Below are 21,877 nucleotides of genomic sequence, written 5' to 3' on the forward strand. Positions count from 1 at the left end.
GAATATCATTAATTTTATAAAATATTTTAACATTTCAAAATACAAATGTATATTGATTACCAACAACAAAATGCAATGAGGTAAAATATGCATATACAATGTACATGTATAAAGCAAAATACAATACAGATCAAGACTTGGCACTGAATATTTAAATATTTGTATAATTAATGAATATATAATTTACACACTAAATCTAGCTAGGAACATTTTCAGATGAATCCAGTCTTTTAGCTTCAGCATTAAGAAATCTTAGAACACATTCCAGGAACTGCCTTGGATTGTCAGAGTGCACCCAGTGACCTGCATTTGGTATATGCTCAATCACAGCTTTCGGAAAGAGATTCATTATATCTGGTTTTGTGCTTGGACTGAAAAAAAAAAACACATGACCAGATCATTATGTAAAAAATACATGTAAACTTGCTTCTTTGTATGGCAATGTGTCAGACCTTTACTATGAGAAAAAAAAAGAGAAGAACACTGATGCCCTCATACGGCCAAACTCCAAGGTCATGAGGTCAAAACATTTTGGTACGAAAAGAAAGGTCTTGTCACAAGGATTACACATGTGAAATATGAAAGCCCTTTCACTATCCATTCAAAAGTGGGGGCCAAGGTTAAAGTTTTTGCAGAAAAACGAGCAGACAAAAAAAAAACTATATGCCCCTGTATCTCCCAGGGAATAAAAACTTGTTATTTCTTCTCATACTTGTACTAGATACAACACAATCTTTGTAAAAATTGTCCATGGACAGAAGACACTGAATTTACTGTAATGGGGTTATAATTGTAATTTCACGGGTTGTAATTTTCGCGTTTTTTATTTTATTTTAGACTCATTCGCGGGTTCATAAATTCGCAGATTCGAATCACTATAAGCCCCCCCCCCCCCCCCTTTTAAACACATTGTGTATTAAAGAAAGGTTATGAAAAATGATATTCACACTTTCTTAAATTCGCAGATTTGTCTAGACCGCGAATAGAGCGAAAATTTCCACCACAATTTATTTTCCCCCTATACAGTATTTACATGAACACACAGACATTATTTATACTACTACTGAAATATTGCTAAAGGTGTACCTGATATACTGAGATCTCTCCCCTCCCACAAACAATGTGGGACCCTCATACTTCGTATCAAACTGAGGAAAGCTGGACAGGTCATGGTAGTTATTCACAATCGCATCCAGATTCACTCTCCACTTCAAGCGTCCATTCACCTTGATCAGGTTAGCAGCCAAAAACTGTCGTACACCTAAGTGCTACAATGAAATTTACAGTCCACGGTTCAGTGATAAACAATTCTTTTTTCCAATTATCTCTTGACAAAAGAAAACCTTGCTGATAATACACCACATCTGAGAAATGACCAATAGCATGGACCTTGCAGAGAGAAGCATCCCCTTAAGTGTTACATAGCATGATTCAGGAATTAGCATTCTCATGCAATTTTTATTTTGAGGGAATATTTTACTTAAAATTCTGACCTAAAAATCAATATACCTTTCCTCTTTCCGGCATCTATAACTTTGATGCCAGAGAAACTAAAGATCTAATGTTCTTAGTTTATTCTTTTTCTTGTTACATTAGTCACAGTCTAGACTAAAGACAGAATACGTTCAAATAGAGGTTCAAGGCAAGATACTTTTGAGTTTGCACTACTTGTATCAAGAGCATAGGGATATTATCCAAGACTTTTACTTGTATGAGTAAGACTATGATATACAACCTTGGACTATGGCCTATTGACCCTAAACAACAATACTTATTTTCCAATCCTAACCAATCGTATCTATAGCAATTGTGATACTAAAATCCTAGGACTACATGTACAGGGTGTCCCAAAACATGCGTTACACTTTTAATCATCTATAACTTTATCAAAACAAAAGCAATTACAAAGATATTTTGTCAACATCTAGTGTATTAATATAAATTCTATTTGACAAAATTTCGGGAAATTCTGTTAAATAGTCAGTTAATTATGACGTCATAATGACGTCATCACATTTTCAAGATGGAACCTTCATGTGAACAGCTGGCAGAAATTGTCAAACTTTACTATGAGTGTAAATCGGCTACTTTAGTCATTAGAACCATGAGAAAACAACATCCTGGAATGAAAGTGCTCAACAGAATGCTAATTTTCAGACTTGTGAGGAAGTTTGAAGTTAAATGCACCACAAATGACACAAGACGCAATTCTGGTATTGGGAAACCAAGGAGTGCCCGTACCAAAGAGAACATTGTTGCCATTGATAGAGTTCTTACTGAAACTCCACAAAAATCAGTTAGACGGGTATTGCATGAACTGAATGGCACCGTTAGCAAATTTAGTATTCATAGAATGCTCAAATTTGATTTAAAATTGATTCCATACAAAATAAGTGTGATGCAGCATTTAAAAGAGACAGACATTAGAAGTCGTTTAGAGTTTGCCCATTGGATTTTAAGTAGACCCGACTCTGAAAATTTTACAGATGCGATATGGTTTTCCGATGAGGCCCACTCCCATCTTAATAATGTTGTCAATAAACAGAATTTTAGATTCTGGAGTTCAGCGAAACCCAATTTTTATGTGGAAAAACCTCTTCACTGTGAGAAAGTTACTGTATGGGCTGTATTAAATTCAAGCGGAATAATTGGCCCTTTTTTCTTCGAAGACATCGAAGGCGATGCAGTGACGGTAAATTCTGAACGATACTTAAAGTTAATGAAATCAAAATTTCTACCAGCTCTTAGACGAAAAGTTGTAAATTTCGATAATGTGTGGTTTCAACAGGACGGTCCTACGCCACACACTGCAGGTTGTGTTCTTCAGTGGCTTGACAACACGTTTGGTGATCAATACATTTCTTGTCGTACCGCAAATGTTTGGCCACCGCACTCCCCCGATCTGAACCCCCTTGATTTCTTCTTGTGGGGTTATCTAAAAGACAGGGTGTACTATCCTTCCCCACAAACAACAGAAGACTTAAAAACAGCAATTACACGAGAAATAAGATCAATCTCTGTTGATACATGTAAAGCTGTGGTAAAAAACTTCAGAAATCGTGTTCAAATAATGTTAAAGACAAAGGGACGTCATTTGGAACATATGTTGTAAAATGACATATGTTATTCCGAAGAAAGTTTTTGGTGATTAATAAGGAAGCTGTGACAAATGTATGCATTGACAAAAAATTTAAATCCTTTTTGTTATATGTTGCAAATTTCATAATTGTAACTTAAGGTATTAACATTGTACAACAGTTTAAAAGTGTAACATATGTTTTGGATCACCCTGTACATAGTGAGGGTGTATTGGCCCCCGACAATAGTGTCCACAACATTGTTACATCTGATTAATGACCTTTACTGCTGACCTTTCAGCCCAAAAATCACTACACATCTCCCAATCAATATCTGGAAATAGTGCTCGACATTGTATACAACAATGGTACATTTGAATTTGACCTTGACCTTTGAGACCTAAACTTCCGCTCCCTCCCTGCCACTGAGGAAATCCTGATTTTAATGTCAAAAGCCAAATAGCTCACTTGGTAGAGTACCTGAGTACAGGGGGCCCGGCTTGAATCATTTAATGTTACCAACCTATTACCCATATACATACACATGCCCATGTATGGAGAGAGTTGCTATATTCCTTGCAACTTTGTTGTGAACAAGACTTGAGGTCCATGAGCCACACCTCCTTCCTCATACAGAGTAATGAATCCCCGTGACATGTGAAAATACGGAACTTTCGAAATACGGATCCACTCTGACTTTTATCGCACGTTGAACATAATTTGTAGGGCATGTCACTTTCGGATTACAATAACAACTAAGTAAACAAGCATGGACTACTTCATTTACTATCAAATTCCTGCATTTAAATGCTATCTTTGAAAGTAAGGAATCACTACAACCATTTTATAGGAAAATGCATTTGATTAAATCATATGAGTTGGCGAGGGAAATAAATATAGGGAATATCTTGAGGATGTCGGTAAAACTTCACGCCTTGCATCCAGTGATACACGTCTAAATACACCTTTTCCCTTCCATCTAACTTACTCCCAGGTACTTAGCACCAATAGTGGCTTGGATCGTCATCGTAGGACTGCGCATAGCTCTTTACGGGCTGTCCACTAGCGAAACACCATTTGTACCAATGTCAACTTTGCCCTACAATTGGTTATTATCACGTGACTGTGGTGTATAAACGTCAAATATAATGGTCGTTCCGGCACATCCCGAAAGTTCCGTATGCAGCCTTCTTTCGTATTTAGAGTTTTGTGAATAATCTCACTCTGTGTTCATACCTCCTCCACCTCCTGTAGAGCATCTGTGACAATGGCCCTGGCCTTTGATAATGACATATGATCTAGTTCTGGCATCCTTGTGCTGATCTTCAGCATGCATTGTAAGTAACTAGGAAAGTACTTAGCACCAGGACTAGGGGCCGGGGAAACGTCCACCACTATCAGACTAGAAACCCTCTCTGGCTGAAAAATAAAGGCTCTGAATTTGTATAAAATATCAGTGTTTTTTTGTATAGATGTAAAACCCTCATATTAATGCAATCATTATCATTACACCACTCAAATCAATATTCAACAACATCTATAATTAATATCGTAATTTTAGATGGGTCACAGGAACTAAATGTTTTCTCACAACAGTACCTATAGTACAACCACAGTACCTATAATACAACCACTACCTATAGTACAACCACAGTACCTATAGTACAACCACTACCTATAATACAACCACAGTACCTATAGTACAACCACAGTACCTATAATACAACCACAGTACCTAAAGTACAACCACTACCTATAATACAACCACAGTACCTATAGTACAACCACTACCTATAATACAACCACTACCTATAATACAACCACTACCTATAGTACAACCACTGTACCTACAGTACAACCACAGTACCTATAATACAACCACAGTACCTATAGTACAACCACTACCTATAGTACAACCACGGTACCTATAGTACAACCACTACCTATAGTACAATCACAGTACCTATAATACAACCACAGTACCTATAGTGCAACCACTACATATAGTACAACCACAGTACCTATAGTATAACCACTACCTATAGTACAACCACAGTACCTATAGTACAACCACAGTATCTATAATACAACCACTACCTATAGTACAACCACTGTACCTATAGTACAACCACTGTATCTATAATACAACCACTACCTATAGTACAACCACAGTACCTATAGTACAACCACTACCTATAATACAACCACTACCTATAATACAACCACTACCTATAGTACAACCACTGTACCTATAGTACAATCACTACCTATAGTACAACCACAGTACCTATAATACAACCACTACCTATAGTACAACCACTGTACCTATAGTACAATCACTACCTATAGTACAACCACTACCTATAGTACAACCACTACTTATAGTACAACCACTACCTATAGTACAACCACAGTACATATAGTACAACCACAGTACCTATAGTACAACCACAGTACTTATAGTACAACCACTACCTATAGTACAACCACAGTACCTATAGTACAACCACAGTACCTATAGTACAACCACAGTACCTATAATACAACCACTGTATCTATAATACAACCATTACCTATAATACAACCACTACATATAGTACAACCACAGTACCTATAGTACAACCTCAGTACCTATAGTACAACCACAGTACCTATAGTACAACCACTACCTATAGTACAACCACTACCTATAGTACAACCACTACCTATAGTACAACCACTACCTATAGTACAACCACAGTACCTATAATACAACCACGGTACCTATAGTACAACCACTACCTATAGTACAACCACAGTACCTATAGTACAACCACTACCTATAGTACAACCACAGTACCTAGAGTACAACCACAGTACCTATAGTACAACCACTACCTATAATACAACCACAGTACCTATAGTGCAACCACTACATATAGTACAACCACTGTACCTATAGTATAACCACTACCTATAGTACAACCACAGTACCTATAGTACAACCACTACCTATATTACAACCACTACCTATAGTACAACCACAGTACCTATAATACAACCACTACCTATAGTTCAACCACTGTACCTATAGTACAACCACAGTACCTATAATACAACCACAGTACTAATAGTACAACCACAGTACCTATAGTACAACCACTACCTATAATACAACCACTATATATAGTACAGCCACTACATATAATACAACCACAGTACCGATAATACAACCACTACCTATAGTACAACCACAGTACCTATAATACAACCACTACCTATAGTACAACTACTACCTATAATACAACCACAGTACCTAAAGTACAACCACAGGACCTATAGTACAACCACAGTACGTAAAGTACAACCACAGTATATATAGTACAACCACTACCTACAGTGTAACCATTACCTATTTCTCAGAAAGCAGTGTAACAGTAGTAGTTCTTTTGTATATATAACAGTCTCAGCACTACACATTCAGTCTTATTCTCAGTCAGATGATGACGTATTAACTTACATGAAGTAGTGCTGTTGTCATGAAAGCTTTTCCTCCCATGCTATGACCCATAAGACAGGCTCTCTCTATCTCCAAGTCATCCATCACTTTCAGGACATCTGATGACATTGCCTTGTAAGACATATTTTCGCTATGAGTGCTATCACCATGGTTTCGAGCATCTAGCCTAATTATCTGTAAAGTAAAAAAATATACAAAAACTTTTCCAAAGATCTGAGGTCATCAAAAGCCCATGTCAACTTACACGACACATCAATTGAATTTAATTACCACATTCTTTTCTGTACATTAATGTATATATGTACACTTCAAAACATAAATACATGTATAAGTAATAAATATGAGTTGGTTGGGCTTCATCTGATTTGGTTACATGACAAACTTGGTTGATTTTAATCTTATTCACATCTAAAGAAATTTTTATCACTTGAATGTATATTTAGTTTATGTGTCGTCTGCACTAATCACAGACACCAGCTCTTCTGCACGTCCAGTACTGCTAAAGTAACACATTATCAAATCATAGTGTATTTTGTGCTCTGAAAGTTTAATAGCATTATCTTAAAAATCTAGGCAGGCAGACAGGCAAAATCTTCTATTTCTTGCAGTAATTCCTAATTCAATCAGGTGGGGACAAACTTTTTTTTTTTAAATTCTAATAATTTAAGCCTGATGAAGCTTTTGAAATTGTTGTAGGGGACATCGAACTTTACAGAATTAAAAAAGCAGGGGATGTAATCCATGAATTACCTTCCTCCCTGTCGTTGCCAGCACTTTTGATAAGGAAGCCCAGTTTGAAGCAGAACCCATTAAGCCATGCATAATAAGCAGAGGAGGGCCATCCAAGTTTCCTTTTGGCTGGTGCTGATAATCATATGCAAGATTTACGGCAGCAAAATCTGACAATCTGAAAAATATCACAATATACAGAAAACATTGCTGTGTCACTTAATGTCAGTACTTTATGCACTGAGATTAGCAGTAGGCAATACGTTGGTCAATTAATTCAAAAACTTATCTTACAGTGTATTTCTATTAGTTGTGGAATGGGAGAAAATAAAATAGATTAGACTAGTTTCGATTTAAATCTAGGAGGTTTCGATCCTAACCTCCAGAAGGTGCGAGATACCAATTTTAACAAGATGTATATATGATACACAAATGCCCCCGATAATGGCCAATTCCAAAGATGGCCAATCTCACAAGGACAAGTATCTTGGTACCAGTAGAAAGATCTTGTCACAAGAAATGTTCATGTGCAATATGAAAGCTCTAATATAAATTTACCACTTAGAAGTTATGACCAAAGTCAAATTTTTTAAAAGTAGGTCAAGCTCCAAGGTCAAGGTCACAGGGTCAAACATTTTGGTACCCACGGAAAGGTCTTGTCAAAAGAAATACTCATGTGAAATATCAAAGCTCTAGCACTTACTGTTCAAAAGTTATTTGCAAGGTTAAAGTTTTGAAAAGGTAGGTCAAACTCCAAGGTCACAGGGTAAAAAATGTTGGTACCCACAGAAAGGTCTTGTCACAAGGAACACTCATGTGAAATATCAAAGCTCTAGCACTTATTGTTCAAAAGTAATTACCAAGGTTAAAGTTTCAGACAGAATTACAGAATGACAGACAAGACAAAAACAATATGCCCCCGATCTTCAATCTCTGGAGCATAAAAAGAGTAAAGCTAACAATTAAATCTTGCTGATCACATTCCTCCTTTACAAAAATTTTTTAATTTAAGGGTATCAGGATCCTTCTCTTGTCCATATCATGCAACCAGGACAGGTCTAGTGACTGAAATGTTACAGTATGGGAAATATATGACAGATCTGATTCAGCTGATCCCTTGACTTCTAAACAGAAAGTAACCCGAGATTCCTCTTACTCTTATCCCTGCTTTCATCTCCCCGCACATATCAATAAACGGACACATGATTTGATCGCCATTCATCAAACCAATGTATATTGTACAATAGGGTCAGTTGCTCTTCTGCATCATATGATGGCCGATGATGATGCTGTAATACAGATGTTTTTCTGTGTTACAATCATATCATATGTTTGGTGAATATACATGTATGATACAAATTACATCAGATGTTTTAAAAAATAAAATCATAAGGAATGAAGCTAATATCTATTCCATAACATTTACATAAAATGGTTTAGAGCAGATTACAGGTTTTTTTTAAACTACTTTGTGGTTAGCATATTGAATTTGTCCCAAATTATTTTATAATATTGTTAAGATACTCAAACTTATACAAAAGCAAGGGATAAGATAAGAGGAGTCTTGTAATTGATATAATTATATGAGAAGTATTTTGTATCTAGCAAATACCATGTTTTCATCTCCATACTTTGAACTTTAATAACAACCTAAAATCATCAGGGCTAATTTGTTGTGCACTAGCCTAATTACAACAAAAATGTGTATATACCATATTTTCCAAACATGGATCTCTTTATAGTTGGCATTTACGGTAATTAGAAATTACTCAATGACATGTATTGATTCAAGAACATCTTAAATAAATTTACCCTGACTCTGACAATATTAAGTTGTCAATGCATTGACAAATGATGAATTGACAAATGATGAATTGACATGTTGACAGTGACAAATGATGCATTGACATGTTGATAGTGACAAATGATGCATTGACATGTTGATAGTGACAAATGATACATTGACATGTTGATAGTGACAAATGATGCATTGACATGTTGATAGTGACAAATGATACATTGACATGTTGATAGTGACAAATGATGCATTGACATGTTGATATTGACAAATGATGCATTGACATGTTGACAGTGACAAACGATGCATTGACATGATGACAGTGACATATTACTAAATTGTTGACACATACTGCCAGCTTTGTTTGTCAATGTCAATGTATTGACAACTTAGTTTGTCAACATGCTAATCTCAGAAGGATTCATCGAGGCTGAATATTTGGACTGACATGATGAGAGGTGTCAGTCTAAATATCCAGACTCAAAGAATCTCTTTAAGATTTAATCTGTCAATGCATTGACAACTTAGTTTTGATCGGCTCATTTATTTCATTTCTGCCGAAGAGAGAGAGAGAGAGCACAGACCTCTGAATTTCTATCAATACACCGTAAGATGTGTAGTAAGGCCAAGGGTGATCAATATGTGTATCCCCCTCTATACCTAGGCCTCTCTCTCTCTATATATATTATATACATAAATACACACGTGTATTTATGTATCTACATACTAAGAGGGGATATACATATAAATAAAATCACCCTTACTACACATCTTTCGATGTATTAGATAATTGATAGAAATTCAGGGGTCTGAGAGAGAGAGAGAGAGAGAGAGAGAGAGAGAGAGAGAGCTAGCTCTTATTTTAAGAGCATAGATCTTATTTACCTTCGATTTTGTATATTATGTGCTAGTTTTAAAAAACATTTTCTGCACGGGACTATTTGACCTATGAGTCGCTGGACAACAACACAGGACATTGCGGTTCTTTAGCCTAGTTTAGGTTTGTCACTGTACACCCTGATTTAACTAAAGTCAAGCTAGCGGCCAATAAGCTAGCGGCCAATAAGGATTTTTCCTAATATTTATCGCTTAGAAAATGTACGTATAACGAACCCGACAAAAAAGTACTCTCAATATACGGCGCCTAGCGCCTAAACTAGGGCATGTGTCACTCAGGTGACCACAGGGCATTTTAGGGCATTGACCCCTCTAATAGATTCTGACCCCAAAAGGGTAAGTATAAGCACCGATTTGGGGCACGGCGGCGCCAAATATACCCTATTTTTACTATCTAACCATATGCGGTAGGGGTCTAGGTACGGCGCCTAGCGCCTAAACTAGGACTTGTGCCACTTAGGTGACCACAGGGCATTTTAGGGCATTGACCCCTCTAATAGATTCTGACCCCAAAAGGGTAAATATAGGCACAGATTTGGGGCACAGCGGCGCCAAACATACCCTATTTTTACTATCTAACTATATGCGATAGGGGTCTAGGTACGGCGCCTAGCGCCTAAACTAGGACTTGTGCCACTTAGGTGACCACAGGGCATTTTAGGCCATTGACCCCTCTAATAGATTCTGACCCCAAAAGGGTAAGTATAGGCACCGATTTGGGTCACAGCGGCGCCAAATATACCCTATCTAACTATATGCGGTAGGAGTCTAGGAACGGCGCCTAGCGCCTAAACTAGGACTTGTGCCACTTAGGTGACCACAGGGCATTTTAGGGCATTGACCCCTCTAATAGATTCTGATCCCAAAAGGGTAAGTATAGGCACCGATTTGGGTCACAGCGGCGCCAAATATACCCTATCTAACTATATACGGTAGGGGTCTAGGTACGGCGCCTAGCGCCTAAACTAGGACTTGTGCTACTTAGGTGACCACAAGACATTTTAGGGCATTGACCCCTCTAATAGATTCTGACCCCAAAAGGGTAAGTATAGGCACCGATTTGGGGCACAGCGGCGCCAAACATACCCTATCTAACTATATACGGTAGGGGTCTAAGTACGGCGCCTAGCGCCTAAACTAGGACTTGTGCTACTTAGGTGACCACAAGACATTTTAGGGCATTGACCCCTCTAATAGATTCTGACCCCAAAAGGGTAAGTATAGGCACCGATTTGGGGGACAGCGGCGCCAAACATACCCTATTTTTACTATCTAACTATATGCGATAGGGGTCTAGGTACGGCGCCTAGCGCCTAAACTAGGACTTGTGCCACTTAGATGACCACAGGGCATTTTAGGGCATTGACCCCTTTAATAGATTCTGACCCCAAAAGGGTAAGTATGGGCACCGATTTGGGTCACGGCGGCGCCAAATATACCCTATTTTTACTATCTAACTATATGCGATAGGGGTCTAGGTACGGCGCCTAGCGCCTAAACTAGGACTTGTGCCACTTAGGTGACCACAGGGCATTTTAGGGCATTGACCCCTCTAATAGATTCTGACCCCAAAAGGGTAAGTATAGGCACCGATTTGGGTCACAGCGGCGCCAAATATACCCTATCTAACTATATACGGTAGGGGTCTAGGTACGGCGCCTAGCGCCTAAACTAGGACTTGTGCTACTTAGGTGACCACAAGACATTTTAGGGCATTGACCCCTCTAATAGATTCTGACCCCAAAAGGGTAAGTATAGGCACCGATTTGGGGCACAGCGGCGCCAAACATACCCTATTTTTACTATCTAACTATATGCGATAGGGGTCTAGGTACGGCGCCTAGCGCCTAAACTAGGACTTGTGCCACTTAGATGACCACAGGGCATTTTAGGACATTGACCCCTTTAATAGATTCTGACCCCAAAAGGGTAAGTATAGGCACCGATTTGGGGCACAGCGGCGCCAAACATACCCTATTTTTACTATCTAACTATATGCGATAGGGGTCTAGGTACGGCGCCTAGCGCCTAAACTAGGACTTGTGCCACTTAGATGACCACAGGGCATTTTAGGACATTGACCCCTTTAATAGATTCTGACCCCAAAAGGGTAAGTATGGGCACCAATTTGGGTCACGGCGGCGCCAAATATACCTTATTTTTACTATCTAACTATATGCGATAGGGGTCTAGGTACGGCGCCTAGCGCCTAAACTAGGACTTGTGCCACTTAGGTGACCACAGGGCATTTTAGGGTATTGACCCCTCTAATAGATTCTGACCCCAAAAGGGTAAGTATAGGCACCGATTTGGGTCACGGCGGCGCCAAATATACCCTATCTAACTATATGCGGTAGGGGTCTAGGTACGGTGCCTAGCGCCTAAACTAGGACTTGTGCCACTTAGGTGACCACAGGGCATTTTAGGGTATTGACCCCTCTAATAGATTCTGACCCAAGAAGGGTAATTATAGGCACCGATTTGGTGTACGGAGACGCCAAATATACCCTATTTTTACTATTTGACGATATGCGATATGGGGTCTAGGTACGGCGCCTAGCGCCTAAACTAGGACTTGTGCCACTCAAGTGACCACAGGGTGTTTTAGGGCTTTGACCCCTCTAATAGGATCTGGCCTCAAAAGGGTAAGTATTGGCACCATTTTGGGGTAGGGAGACGCCAAATATATCCTATTTGCACTATATGACTCTATGCAATAGAGGTTTAGTTAGGGTGCCTAGATGAACCGCCTAAACTTGGACTTGTGCCACACATGTGATTATAGCCCAATTTAGGTATTCAACTCCCTAATATGATCTGACCTGAAAAGGGTAAGCAAAGGCACCGTAAATATATTTTTTTTATGTACAAAACCATATTGTTTTTAAAATTTTGGCCGTGATCTTATCAAATGGGTATCAGTGTTATACAATGAAGCTAAATTATGTGTTATTCAAAACGGTGTTTTTTCATAATTCTTTGAAATTGACAGCGGTTGTCGTCAAGGTGATCCAATATCTCCTTATTTATTCAACCTTTGTGTCGAAATTTAGGCCATATGATACTACAAAACAAAAATATCAGGGGCATTAAAATAAAGAAAGAATTTGTTTAATACAATATGCAAATGACACAGTTTTATTTTTGGATGGATTAGAAAAAAGTCTAAAAAGTGCTCTTGATCTACTATTTCAATTTTCTAAATTTTCAGGTTTAAAACCCAATATTTCCAAAACCAAATCAGTTTGGATTGGCTCTATAATTAATACTGAAGATACTTTCTGTAGTCATACTGGATTACAATAGAGAAGAGAACCATTCACAGTTCGAGGTATAATAAAGCTTAATTTTGATAACAGACTTACAGCTATTTAGAAAGAAATAACCCAATGGTCAAAAAGATATATTTCTCCCATAGGATAAATTACAATGGTGAAAAGTTTATTTCTATCAAAATTCCCAAACCAAGTTTACAGTGGATATAGCAACTTATAAAAACTAAAGCCAGAAATCATGAAAAATGGCCCTGTTTCCAAAATTTAAAATCTTTTGGGGGTCAAAAGGCTTCAAAATCTGCTTTCTAAAACAATTAATTTTATCCAATTTCCTCTACGTGCTTTCTTTCTACGGGCTTCTAAATATAGCAATGAAATGAATGCATTTACATTGTAACGTCATTTTGACGTCGTTGTATTGCTAAGGTAGTTAATTAACTAAGTCAAAATTTACTCGAATGGCGTAAAGGAGAAAAACTGTATCATTTAATATTATTAAGTTCTTCATTAAATTTCCTCGTGTATTTCAGATACAATGAGTATTCATTTTGATAATAAATATGACATTGTATGGAAAAAGCATTGTGTTCTGCATGTCAGCTTGTGAAATGCAATGAGGATGCCAGTGTTGTATCGTTCATATTCAGTTGATTTGTTGACATTCTCACAAAGATTCCACAAGATATGACAAAGGGTTTCATAAAATACATGTACATGATTTATTAGATACAAAAGGCAATTTATCAGCTACCAGAGTATCACAAATGATTACTCAATTCAGATTCCATTTACTAGATATGAGGGATTGAAACAAGTTATTGTGCACTTTCAAACAATACGATAGAGCTTTAAGTTGGGAGCCTAGCGCCCAAACCAGGACTTGTGCCACTCAGATGACCACAGGGCATTCAGGGTATTGGCCATTTTAATAGGAACTTACCTCAAAAGGTTAATAGAGGCACCATTTTGGGGCACGGAGGCCCCATATATACATTATTTCAATAATTTTTATGGAAATTATCTCTATGACCTAAAGAAGTTTCTGGTTGTTCATATTTCATTTTTTAGAATGTATTCCTCTTAGTCCTTATTTAATTGGTTTTATTGAGAATTATGGGTAATTCTTTACTTGTTTTAAACAAACGTAAATTCAGTGTATATAGAATACATGCCAACAGTTTCATTATTCGATATACCCTTCGATCTCTTTCTTTGTTACTACATGTAGAATTTGTACAATTAAGTTTCAATTCCTGGATTATGCGGCGGACCAGCGCACTGCATGGAAACTACAACTTTGCAATCACCCATAGATATACGTCCATGGCCTGGAGTTTGGCGTCGATAAAGTACACCACAGTCAATGATTAAAGAGGTCTGAAAATGGACCGAGACTCGGAAGGCACATGGTGCAACCCCAACAGCCCCAAATTGAGGGCGGAAAATGTTACCCCAGGGGGTCCCTTTTCTTGCCGGTATACCCTTTTGAGCGGACTCTTCAAACATTAAGTTGTTATTAACCTTCATTATGACCCTACATGACGTAAAATTAGGAACTTTCAGGTGAGCTCAATTGTACTTTATGCCCTATGTGACCCTTTTAAGCGTTCTATATGTTTGACTGTTGTTTTCTACACGTCTATCAGCTTTCTATTCTTTAATCACCCAATATTCAATTATTAGGGAAGTCTGAATAGGGGCCCCGCTCCTGGTAGGACCAAGGTGGTACCCCTACCGCCCCAAACTGAGGGTGGAAGATAATAGCCTAGGGGAGGGGTCCCCTTTCTTGTCTGCATAATCTTTTTGTGGACTTTTCAAAGATTAAGTTGTTATTAGCCATCATTAAGACCCTACATAAAGTAAAACTAGGAACTTTAAGGTGAGATTATTTACCCTCAGAGGCCTATGTGAACCCTTTTAAAGGTTCTATATGTTTGACTTCATTGTTCTCTAGTCTTTTGTCAGTTTTGTTTTATTCCAACACCATATAGTCATTTATTAGAGAGGTCTTAAGTGGTCTCACCGTTTGATGGCCCCAGGAGGTACCCCTACAACCCCAAACCGAGGGCGAAAAATGATAGTCGTAGGGGTCCACTTCCTTGTCTGCATACTCCTTTTGTGGACTCTTCAATCATTATTTTCTTATTAACGTTCATGTGATGTAACGTCAGGAACTTTCAGGTGAGCTCAATAGCCTTCAAGTATGAAACTTGGTAATTAAAAATTTGTTAATTAATTGTTTGAAAAATTATCAATTCTGATTTATTATGTGTTACCTTTTAGTATTCCGTCTGAGTACTCGAAGTACTTTGTTGAACTTTCTTATTGGCTGCTAGCTTTTATGGTTTTATTGGATGCTGGTTTGTGGCTGCTAACTTCAGCCAAGTCGTAGCTAGGACTGTTAAAATGTGTAGAACCGAAAGTTTCACTGAAGCGCCGAAGGTGGCGAGGGTTAGGTGCGGGAGGGGTGTTTTGGGGGAACATCTCCGAGAACCCTTAATTTTAGACTTTAAATAAATCTTCCACATACTCTATCAGAGATGCGTAAAATTGCGTATCTGCCACGTAAGGGGTTAATGGACCCTTCTCCAGTTTCATATGAAAGCCAACAAAAATAATCTATCATATCTGAAATGTACACTGAAGTAATTCAGACATGTTCCTATAATTTTCTATCATCTTGATGCCATGTAGAATATATTGTAAATATATATATATATATAATTATCATCATCGTCATCATCATCATCATCAATTGAAGTTACGCTCCTGCGTGGCAGTGATTGAGTGATACGAAGTGCACATTTTCAAAAGTTTTCTCCATAAAAATGGAGAAAGTAAACCTTGTTTTTATCATAGATATAATACAACCTGTTAAAACTAAGCATAATGAAGAAATTGGTAACGTAAGCTTTACTATTTAGGACCGCAATGGTAAGCGCGCCACCAACTTCCGGTGTAAGGGGGAGTAACTGCAAAAATGTAGGTCTGAGTAAGTAGCTCTTAAGAATCCTCTGGTTAACTTTTCATTTACTTTTATTAAAATATACTTATCTCTTAATAATTGCAAAGTGACATACAGTAATGTTTTGAAATTGAAATAAATGTTTTACAATTTCCTAAATTTTCAAACCTTGCAAATATTTGTGTCAGTATCCTTTATAGAAAATAACGTTGATTTTGAGCGCGTGTTTACTGGCATAGTTTTGCTGATATAACATTTATTAATATGACATGAGTCACACTACTCTTTTGATATTGATAGGTCTGAACAGTATGGAGCGCCATATTAACATAAACTGAAATAATGGAAGATATCTTCAATTATCTGAAGATATCATCAATTCATTTGATGCGCGCAACAATTTAATTAAAAGATCTCTTCAAATAATTAATGATATCTTCAATTCTGAATTATTGCTCGCATTAATTGAATTGATGATAGCAATAATTCTTCAGCTGAATTGATGCGCACTTTGATTTAATTAATGATCTCTTCAAATGAATTAATGCTATCGACAATTGAATTGATGCGCTACAATTTCATTGAAGAGAGCAATAATTGATATATTGTGCGCATTAAATCAATTGATAAGAGCAATAATTGATTTAATGCGCGCATTAATTCTAATATGGCTCTCTTCAATTGAATTAATATCTTTAATTTATTTGAAGAGAGCAATAATTCTTTTAGAGAGAGCAACTATATAATTAAAGATATCTTCAACTCAACATATCCAAAACTGAATTAATGATCTCTTTAATTGAATCGTTGCTCTCTTTTAAAGAATTGATGCGCGCATTAATTCCTTGTACAAAAGCATTGTAAATGATTAAAGATATCTTCAATTGAATTAAAGAGATCATCAAATTATTTATATCGAGCTCTAAATTAATTATTGCGAGCAATATTTCTACGAAATTGATGCCCTCATCAATTGAATTGAAGAGAACAATAATTGAATTCCATTATTGCTCTTATTAATTCAATTGCATTGATGCGCGCATCAATTGAATTGAAGAGAGCAATAATTGAATTAATGTGCACATTAAATCAATTATTGCTCTCATTAATTCAATGGATGCGCGCATTAATTCATTTGAGGAGAGCAATAATTGAATTGAAGCGTGCATTAATTCATTTGATGAAAGCAATAATTGATTTAATGCGCGCATTAATTCAATTAAAGAGAGCAATAATTGAATAAAATATCTTCAATTATTTGAGTGTATGTTAATTTGGCGCTCCATAGAACAGCAGCATTGAAAAAAACCCGAATATTGTGCGATGAAATTCCTAAATACATATCTAAATACATTATGTCCATCATCTTTCAAAATTTACTAATAATTAGGTTTACTTCATATAAATCTGTTATTTTTATATCAATATCTACATATGCTGGAAGTGCACATGTCACAAAATTCCATGGAATGATGAATACTACGTTCTGCTAAATTTTCAAATGGAGTATCAAGAATTTAAACAATTCCGTTCTGAAATAGAACATCCTCCAATGATTTAGAAATAACAATCTAGTACGTTGGGGAGGGGGTCATTAGTGGCGGATTTAAGGTAAATCGTGGTCTCTTGTTTAGAAAAATGTAAACGATAAAAAAAAGCAATAATTCATTCCTCTCTCAGAGCAATAAATGACAAAATCTTTTGATTTATTGAATTACTTTTATTGGGAGAACTTACATTTTTCCCAAAAGCCCTTAAAATTTGCGTCATTTTGTTGATTTCCCTCTATCAAAAATGACAGAAAATAGTAAACATTTCCACATAGAAGACATATTTGAAGCCCAATAAAATCTGTAAAATCCGTAAAATCTAGGAGGTTCCGGGAGCCTCCACCATGGCTTAGCCCTGGACCCACTGGGGGTCTCAAGGTGCACCCCCCGACCCCCCCCCCCCCCCCGACCCCTGCATCATGAAGTTGCGCCTTCTAACCCCAATTTCTGGATCCACCCCTGGTCATGCTAATAAAGTGATTGTAAAACGTGGTACTTTGCATAAAACTACTTTGGTGTTTATACATAGAATTAATACGGCATTACTGAAAAAATCCAAATTTATTTTACATTATTAGACCTGATTAATTTTTCCCTCATTGTATGATTGAACATATTTATGATTTTTACGTAAATCATAACAAAGACACGTGTCTACGCCAACCACGTGGGTCCTCAAACAGGGCCCATTTCATTTCAAACATCAAACACTGGTCTATCGAGAATTCATTGATACACGACAAATATTCGTACGAATTAATGTACATCAGATTTGGCACGGTGTGAAAGGGATAGTTTCGCACTATAGACCCGGTCAACTTTCTCAAAAAATAAAAATATCTCATATTTGAAGGGATATTACATGTGTAAAAATATATGAAAAAATTTAGGGAAACGTGTCAAGTATACCTAAGTGGCACAAGTCCTAGTTTAGGCGCTAGGCGCCGTACCTAGACCCCTACCGCATATAGTTAGATAGGGTATATTTGGCGCCGCCGTGCCCCAAATCGGTGCCTATACTTACCCTTTTGGGGTCAGAATCTATTAGAGGGGTCAATGCCCTAAAATGCCCTGTGGTCACCTAAGTGGCACAAGTCCTAGTTTAGGCGCTAGGCGCCGTACCTAGACCCCTACCGTATATAGTTAGATAGTAAAAATAGGGTATATTTGGCGCCGCCGTGCCCCAAATCGGTGCCTATACTTACCCTTTTGGGGTCAGAATCTATTAGAGGGGTCAATGCCCTAAAATGCCCTGTGGTCACCTAAGTGGCACAAGTCCTAGTTTAGGCGCTAGGCGCCGTACCTAGACCCCTACCGCATATAGTTAGATAGGGTATATTTGGCGCCGCCGTGCCCCAAATCGGTGCCTATACTTACCCTTTTGGGGTCAGAATCTATTAGAGGGGTCAATGCCCTAAAATGCCCTGTGGTCACCTAAGTGGCACAAGTCCTAGTTTAGGCGCTAGGCGCCGTACCTAGACCCCTACCGTATATAGTTAGATAGTAAAAATAGGGTATATTTGGCGCCGCCGTGCCCCAAATCGGTGCCTATACTTACCCTTTTGGGGTCAGAATCTATTAGAGGGGTCAATGCCCTAAAATGCCCTGTGGTCACCTAAGTGGCACAAGTCCTAGTTTAGGCGCTAGGCGCCGTACCTAGACCCCTACCGCATATAGTTAGATAGGGTATATTTGGCGCCGCCGTGCCCCAAATCGGTGCCTATACTTACCCTTTTGGGGTCAGAATCTATTAGAGGGGTCAATGCCCTAAAATGCCCTGTGGTCACCTAAGTGGCACAAGTCCTAGTTTAGGCGCTAGGCGCCGTACCTAGACCCCTACCGCATATAGTTAGATAGGGTATATTTGGCGCCGCCGTGCCCCAAATCGGTGCCTATACTTACCCTTTTGGGGTCAGAATCTATTAGAGGGGTCAATGCCCTAAAATGCCCTGTGGTCACCTAAGTGGCACAAGTCCTAGTTTAGGCGCTAGGCGCCGTACCTAGACCCCTACCGCATATAGTTAGATAGGGTATATTTGGCGCCGCCGTGCCCCAAATCGGTGCCTATACTTACCCTTTTGGGGTCAGAATCTATTAGAGGGGTCAATGCCCTAAAATGCCCTGTGGTCACCTAAGTGGCACAAGTCCTAGTTTAGGCGCTAGGCGCCGTACCTAGACCCCTACCGCATATAGTTAGATAGTAAAAATAGGGTATATTTGGCGCCGCCGTGCCCCAAATCGGTGCCTATACTTACCCTTTTGGGGTCAGAATCTATTAGAGGGGTCAATTCCCTAAAATGTCCTGTGGTCACCCGAGTGACACATGTCCTAGTTTAGTTGCTAGGCGCCGTATATTGAGAGTACTTTTTTGTCGGGTTCGTTATACGTACATTTTCTAAGCGATAAATATTAGTGAAAATCCTTATTGGCCGCTAGCTTATTGTCCGCTAGCTTGACTTAGGCCCTGATTTACGCAACACCGGAAAACGTTTTGCTGAACGAGAAGGATAACAAATCATGCGCAATCCCTACATCACGCCTCATATCCGGTTTCAAAATTTTTGTTGGGAACTTCCGAGTTAGGAATTCGGGCTTAAAAAAGCTCAGTAATTATGGCCAGGGAGTATGATCACTTATTTAAACTACTCATAATAGGAGACAGTGGTAAGGAAATTGCTTATGAAGCAATTAAATCGATAGTATACGTTACTGTAAACTGAAGTACAGTGATAATCGATGTAAACAAACTTTTACTTTCTCATTATAGGTTTTACTCGTCTAATTTGAATTGTAGTTCATTGATAAAATTCACGATAATTATCTCTCACAATAAATAAAGAAAAGTTGAAAGAAAACTTGTAAGTTGAAATTTTTATTTCCGAGTTTCCTCTGTCAATGCCGTAGAGAGTGTATTCAAATTTGTACTATTTTTTAATGTCGGCTCAAGGACCAGCTACTCCAAAAAGTTTAAATGTTGACGGAGCTACCGTTAGAGCGAGTGCAGCTACATGTCTATGAGAAGATACACAAATTTTCCTCAAGGAAGTCCAGTAGCTATAGTTTCCACCCAATGCATTTTTAGGGGTCCATTGAAACTATTTTACAACTGGAAGTGCATACAAAATGAAATAGGCAAATATATTTGCCTAGCCCAGGGATGGTGGGTTCAGACATCACATTCATAGCTTATTTTTATATCTAAAGTAATTGATGAGATACTAATAGGTTTTACGGTGTGAATGTTAAGGTGAGTGCATGAAGATCCATTTACACTTTCAACATTTAATCCGCCTATTCATTTAACGTGGTAGATATAATGTGGTTGATATAGACAGTGCATTGTGACGTCATATTAGCTGCAATTTTTTTTTTCCCCATTCAAACCAATCAATTATTTACCACAAAACTTACAAAGGTATGAGAAAGTTTGTCTGAAATTTAAAAATGTTTGTGGTACTTTCCAAACTATTTATTTGTTTTATGTATGGGGTTGTTCATGAAGTTTACTGCAGTGACGGCAACATTTTTCCAGAGGCATTATAGGTAATACTCATCATTTTCACTTGATGAAGAGCAAATCATGGGACTTAAATGTATATTCATTGGAGGGAGCTCTTCGCTTCATTTGCTAGTACACTAAGTTTCAATCAGGTGCCATTTTAGTGGTAAAAATTTCCTTCTGAACAAAATGTTTTATGTCTGTCAATGAACAATGGTGCTAACAAATGTTATGCAGTTAACTTGCCACTAAAATATCCAATCAATCAACAACAGCAGTTTAAATGAAATCCAACACAGAAATATTTCAACAGTTTGTTCAAATTCAACAGCTTCACAACTATCCGGATCCACCACTCGGTTTTCAATGCAATCAAAATAATGCTGCCTTTTGAAACACTTTAAATAACAGGGAGTCACAAACACAGCAATAAATGTCACAAGAGGAGTCCAGGAATCCATGATAGTTCTTATTACTACCGGTAAAGGCATCGTCGGAACCCACATTGAATGCAGTTTAACGGAGAGAAAACCTGTGGGTTTCGACGATGCGGTAAAGGGTACCTTTCCCCTTTTGACAAAAACTGAA

At 37.9% G+C, this 21,877-nt stretch overlaps 2 protein-coding genes across 4 annotated transcripts in view; one reads left to right on the top strand and one right to left on the bottom strand.

Annotated features, from left to right (window-relative positions):
* Positions 1–20,320, bottom strand: LOC125674533 (protein ABHD11-like). Of its 2 annotated transcripts, XM_056165892.1 has the most exons (7): positions 20,264–20,320; positions 9,989–10,129; positions 7,327–7,483; positions 6,577–6,750; positions 4,314–4,496; positions 1,087–1,268; positions 1–371 (listed from the first exon to the last, which is right to left on the bottom strand). In XM_056165892.1, the coding sequence occupies exons 2-7, from the start codon at positions 10,078–10,080 to the stop codon at positions 197–199; spliced, it is 963 nt and encodes a 320-aa protein (XP_056021867.1). In that variant the 5' UTR covers positions 10,081–10,129; positions 20,264–20,320; the 3' UTR covers positions 1–196. The 2 variants fall into 2 exon arrangements, with proteins under 2 accessions (XP_056021867.1, XP_056021871.1); XM_056165896.1 differs by lacking the exons at positions 9,989–10,129; positions 20,264–20,320 and adding an exon at positions 8,462–8,580.
* The window catches only part of LOC125674548 (ras-related protein Rab-35-like), a 17,668-nt gene continuing 16,088 nt past the window's right edge, over positions 20,298–21,877 (top strand). For both annotated transcript variants that reach the window (XR_007370147.2, XM_048911717.2), the window contains exon 1: positions 20,298–20,454. Coding sequence is in view for 1 of the 2 variants with exons in the window: in XM_048911717.2 (XP_048767674.1) it covers positions 20,403–20,454 (52 nt within the window). In the remaining variant the exon portion in view is untranslated. The remainder of the gene's footprint in view (positions 20,455–21,877) is intronic.

The sequence above is a fragment of the Ostrea edulis genome, chromosome 1 (genome assembly GCF_947568905.1).
Source record: "Ostrea edulis chromosome 1, xbOstEdul1.1, whole genome shotgun sequence".
NCBI lineage: Eukaryota > Metazoa > Mollusca > Bivalvia > Ostreida > Ostreidae > Ostrea > Ostrea edulis.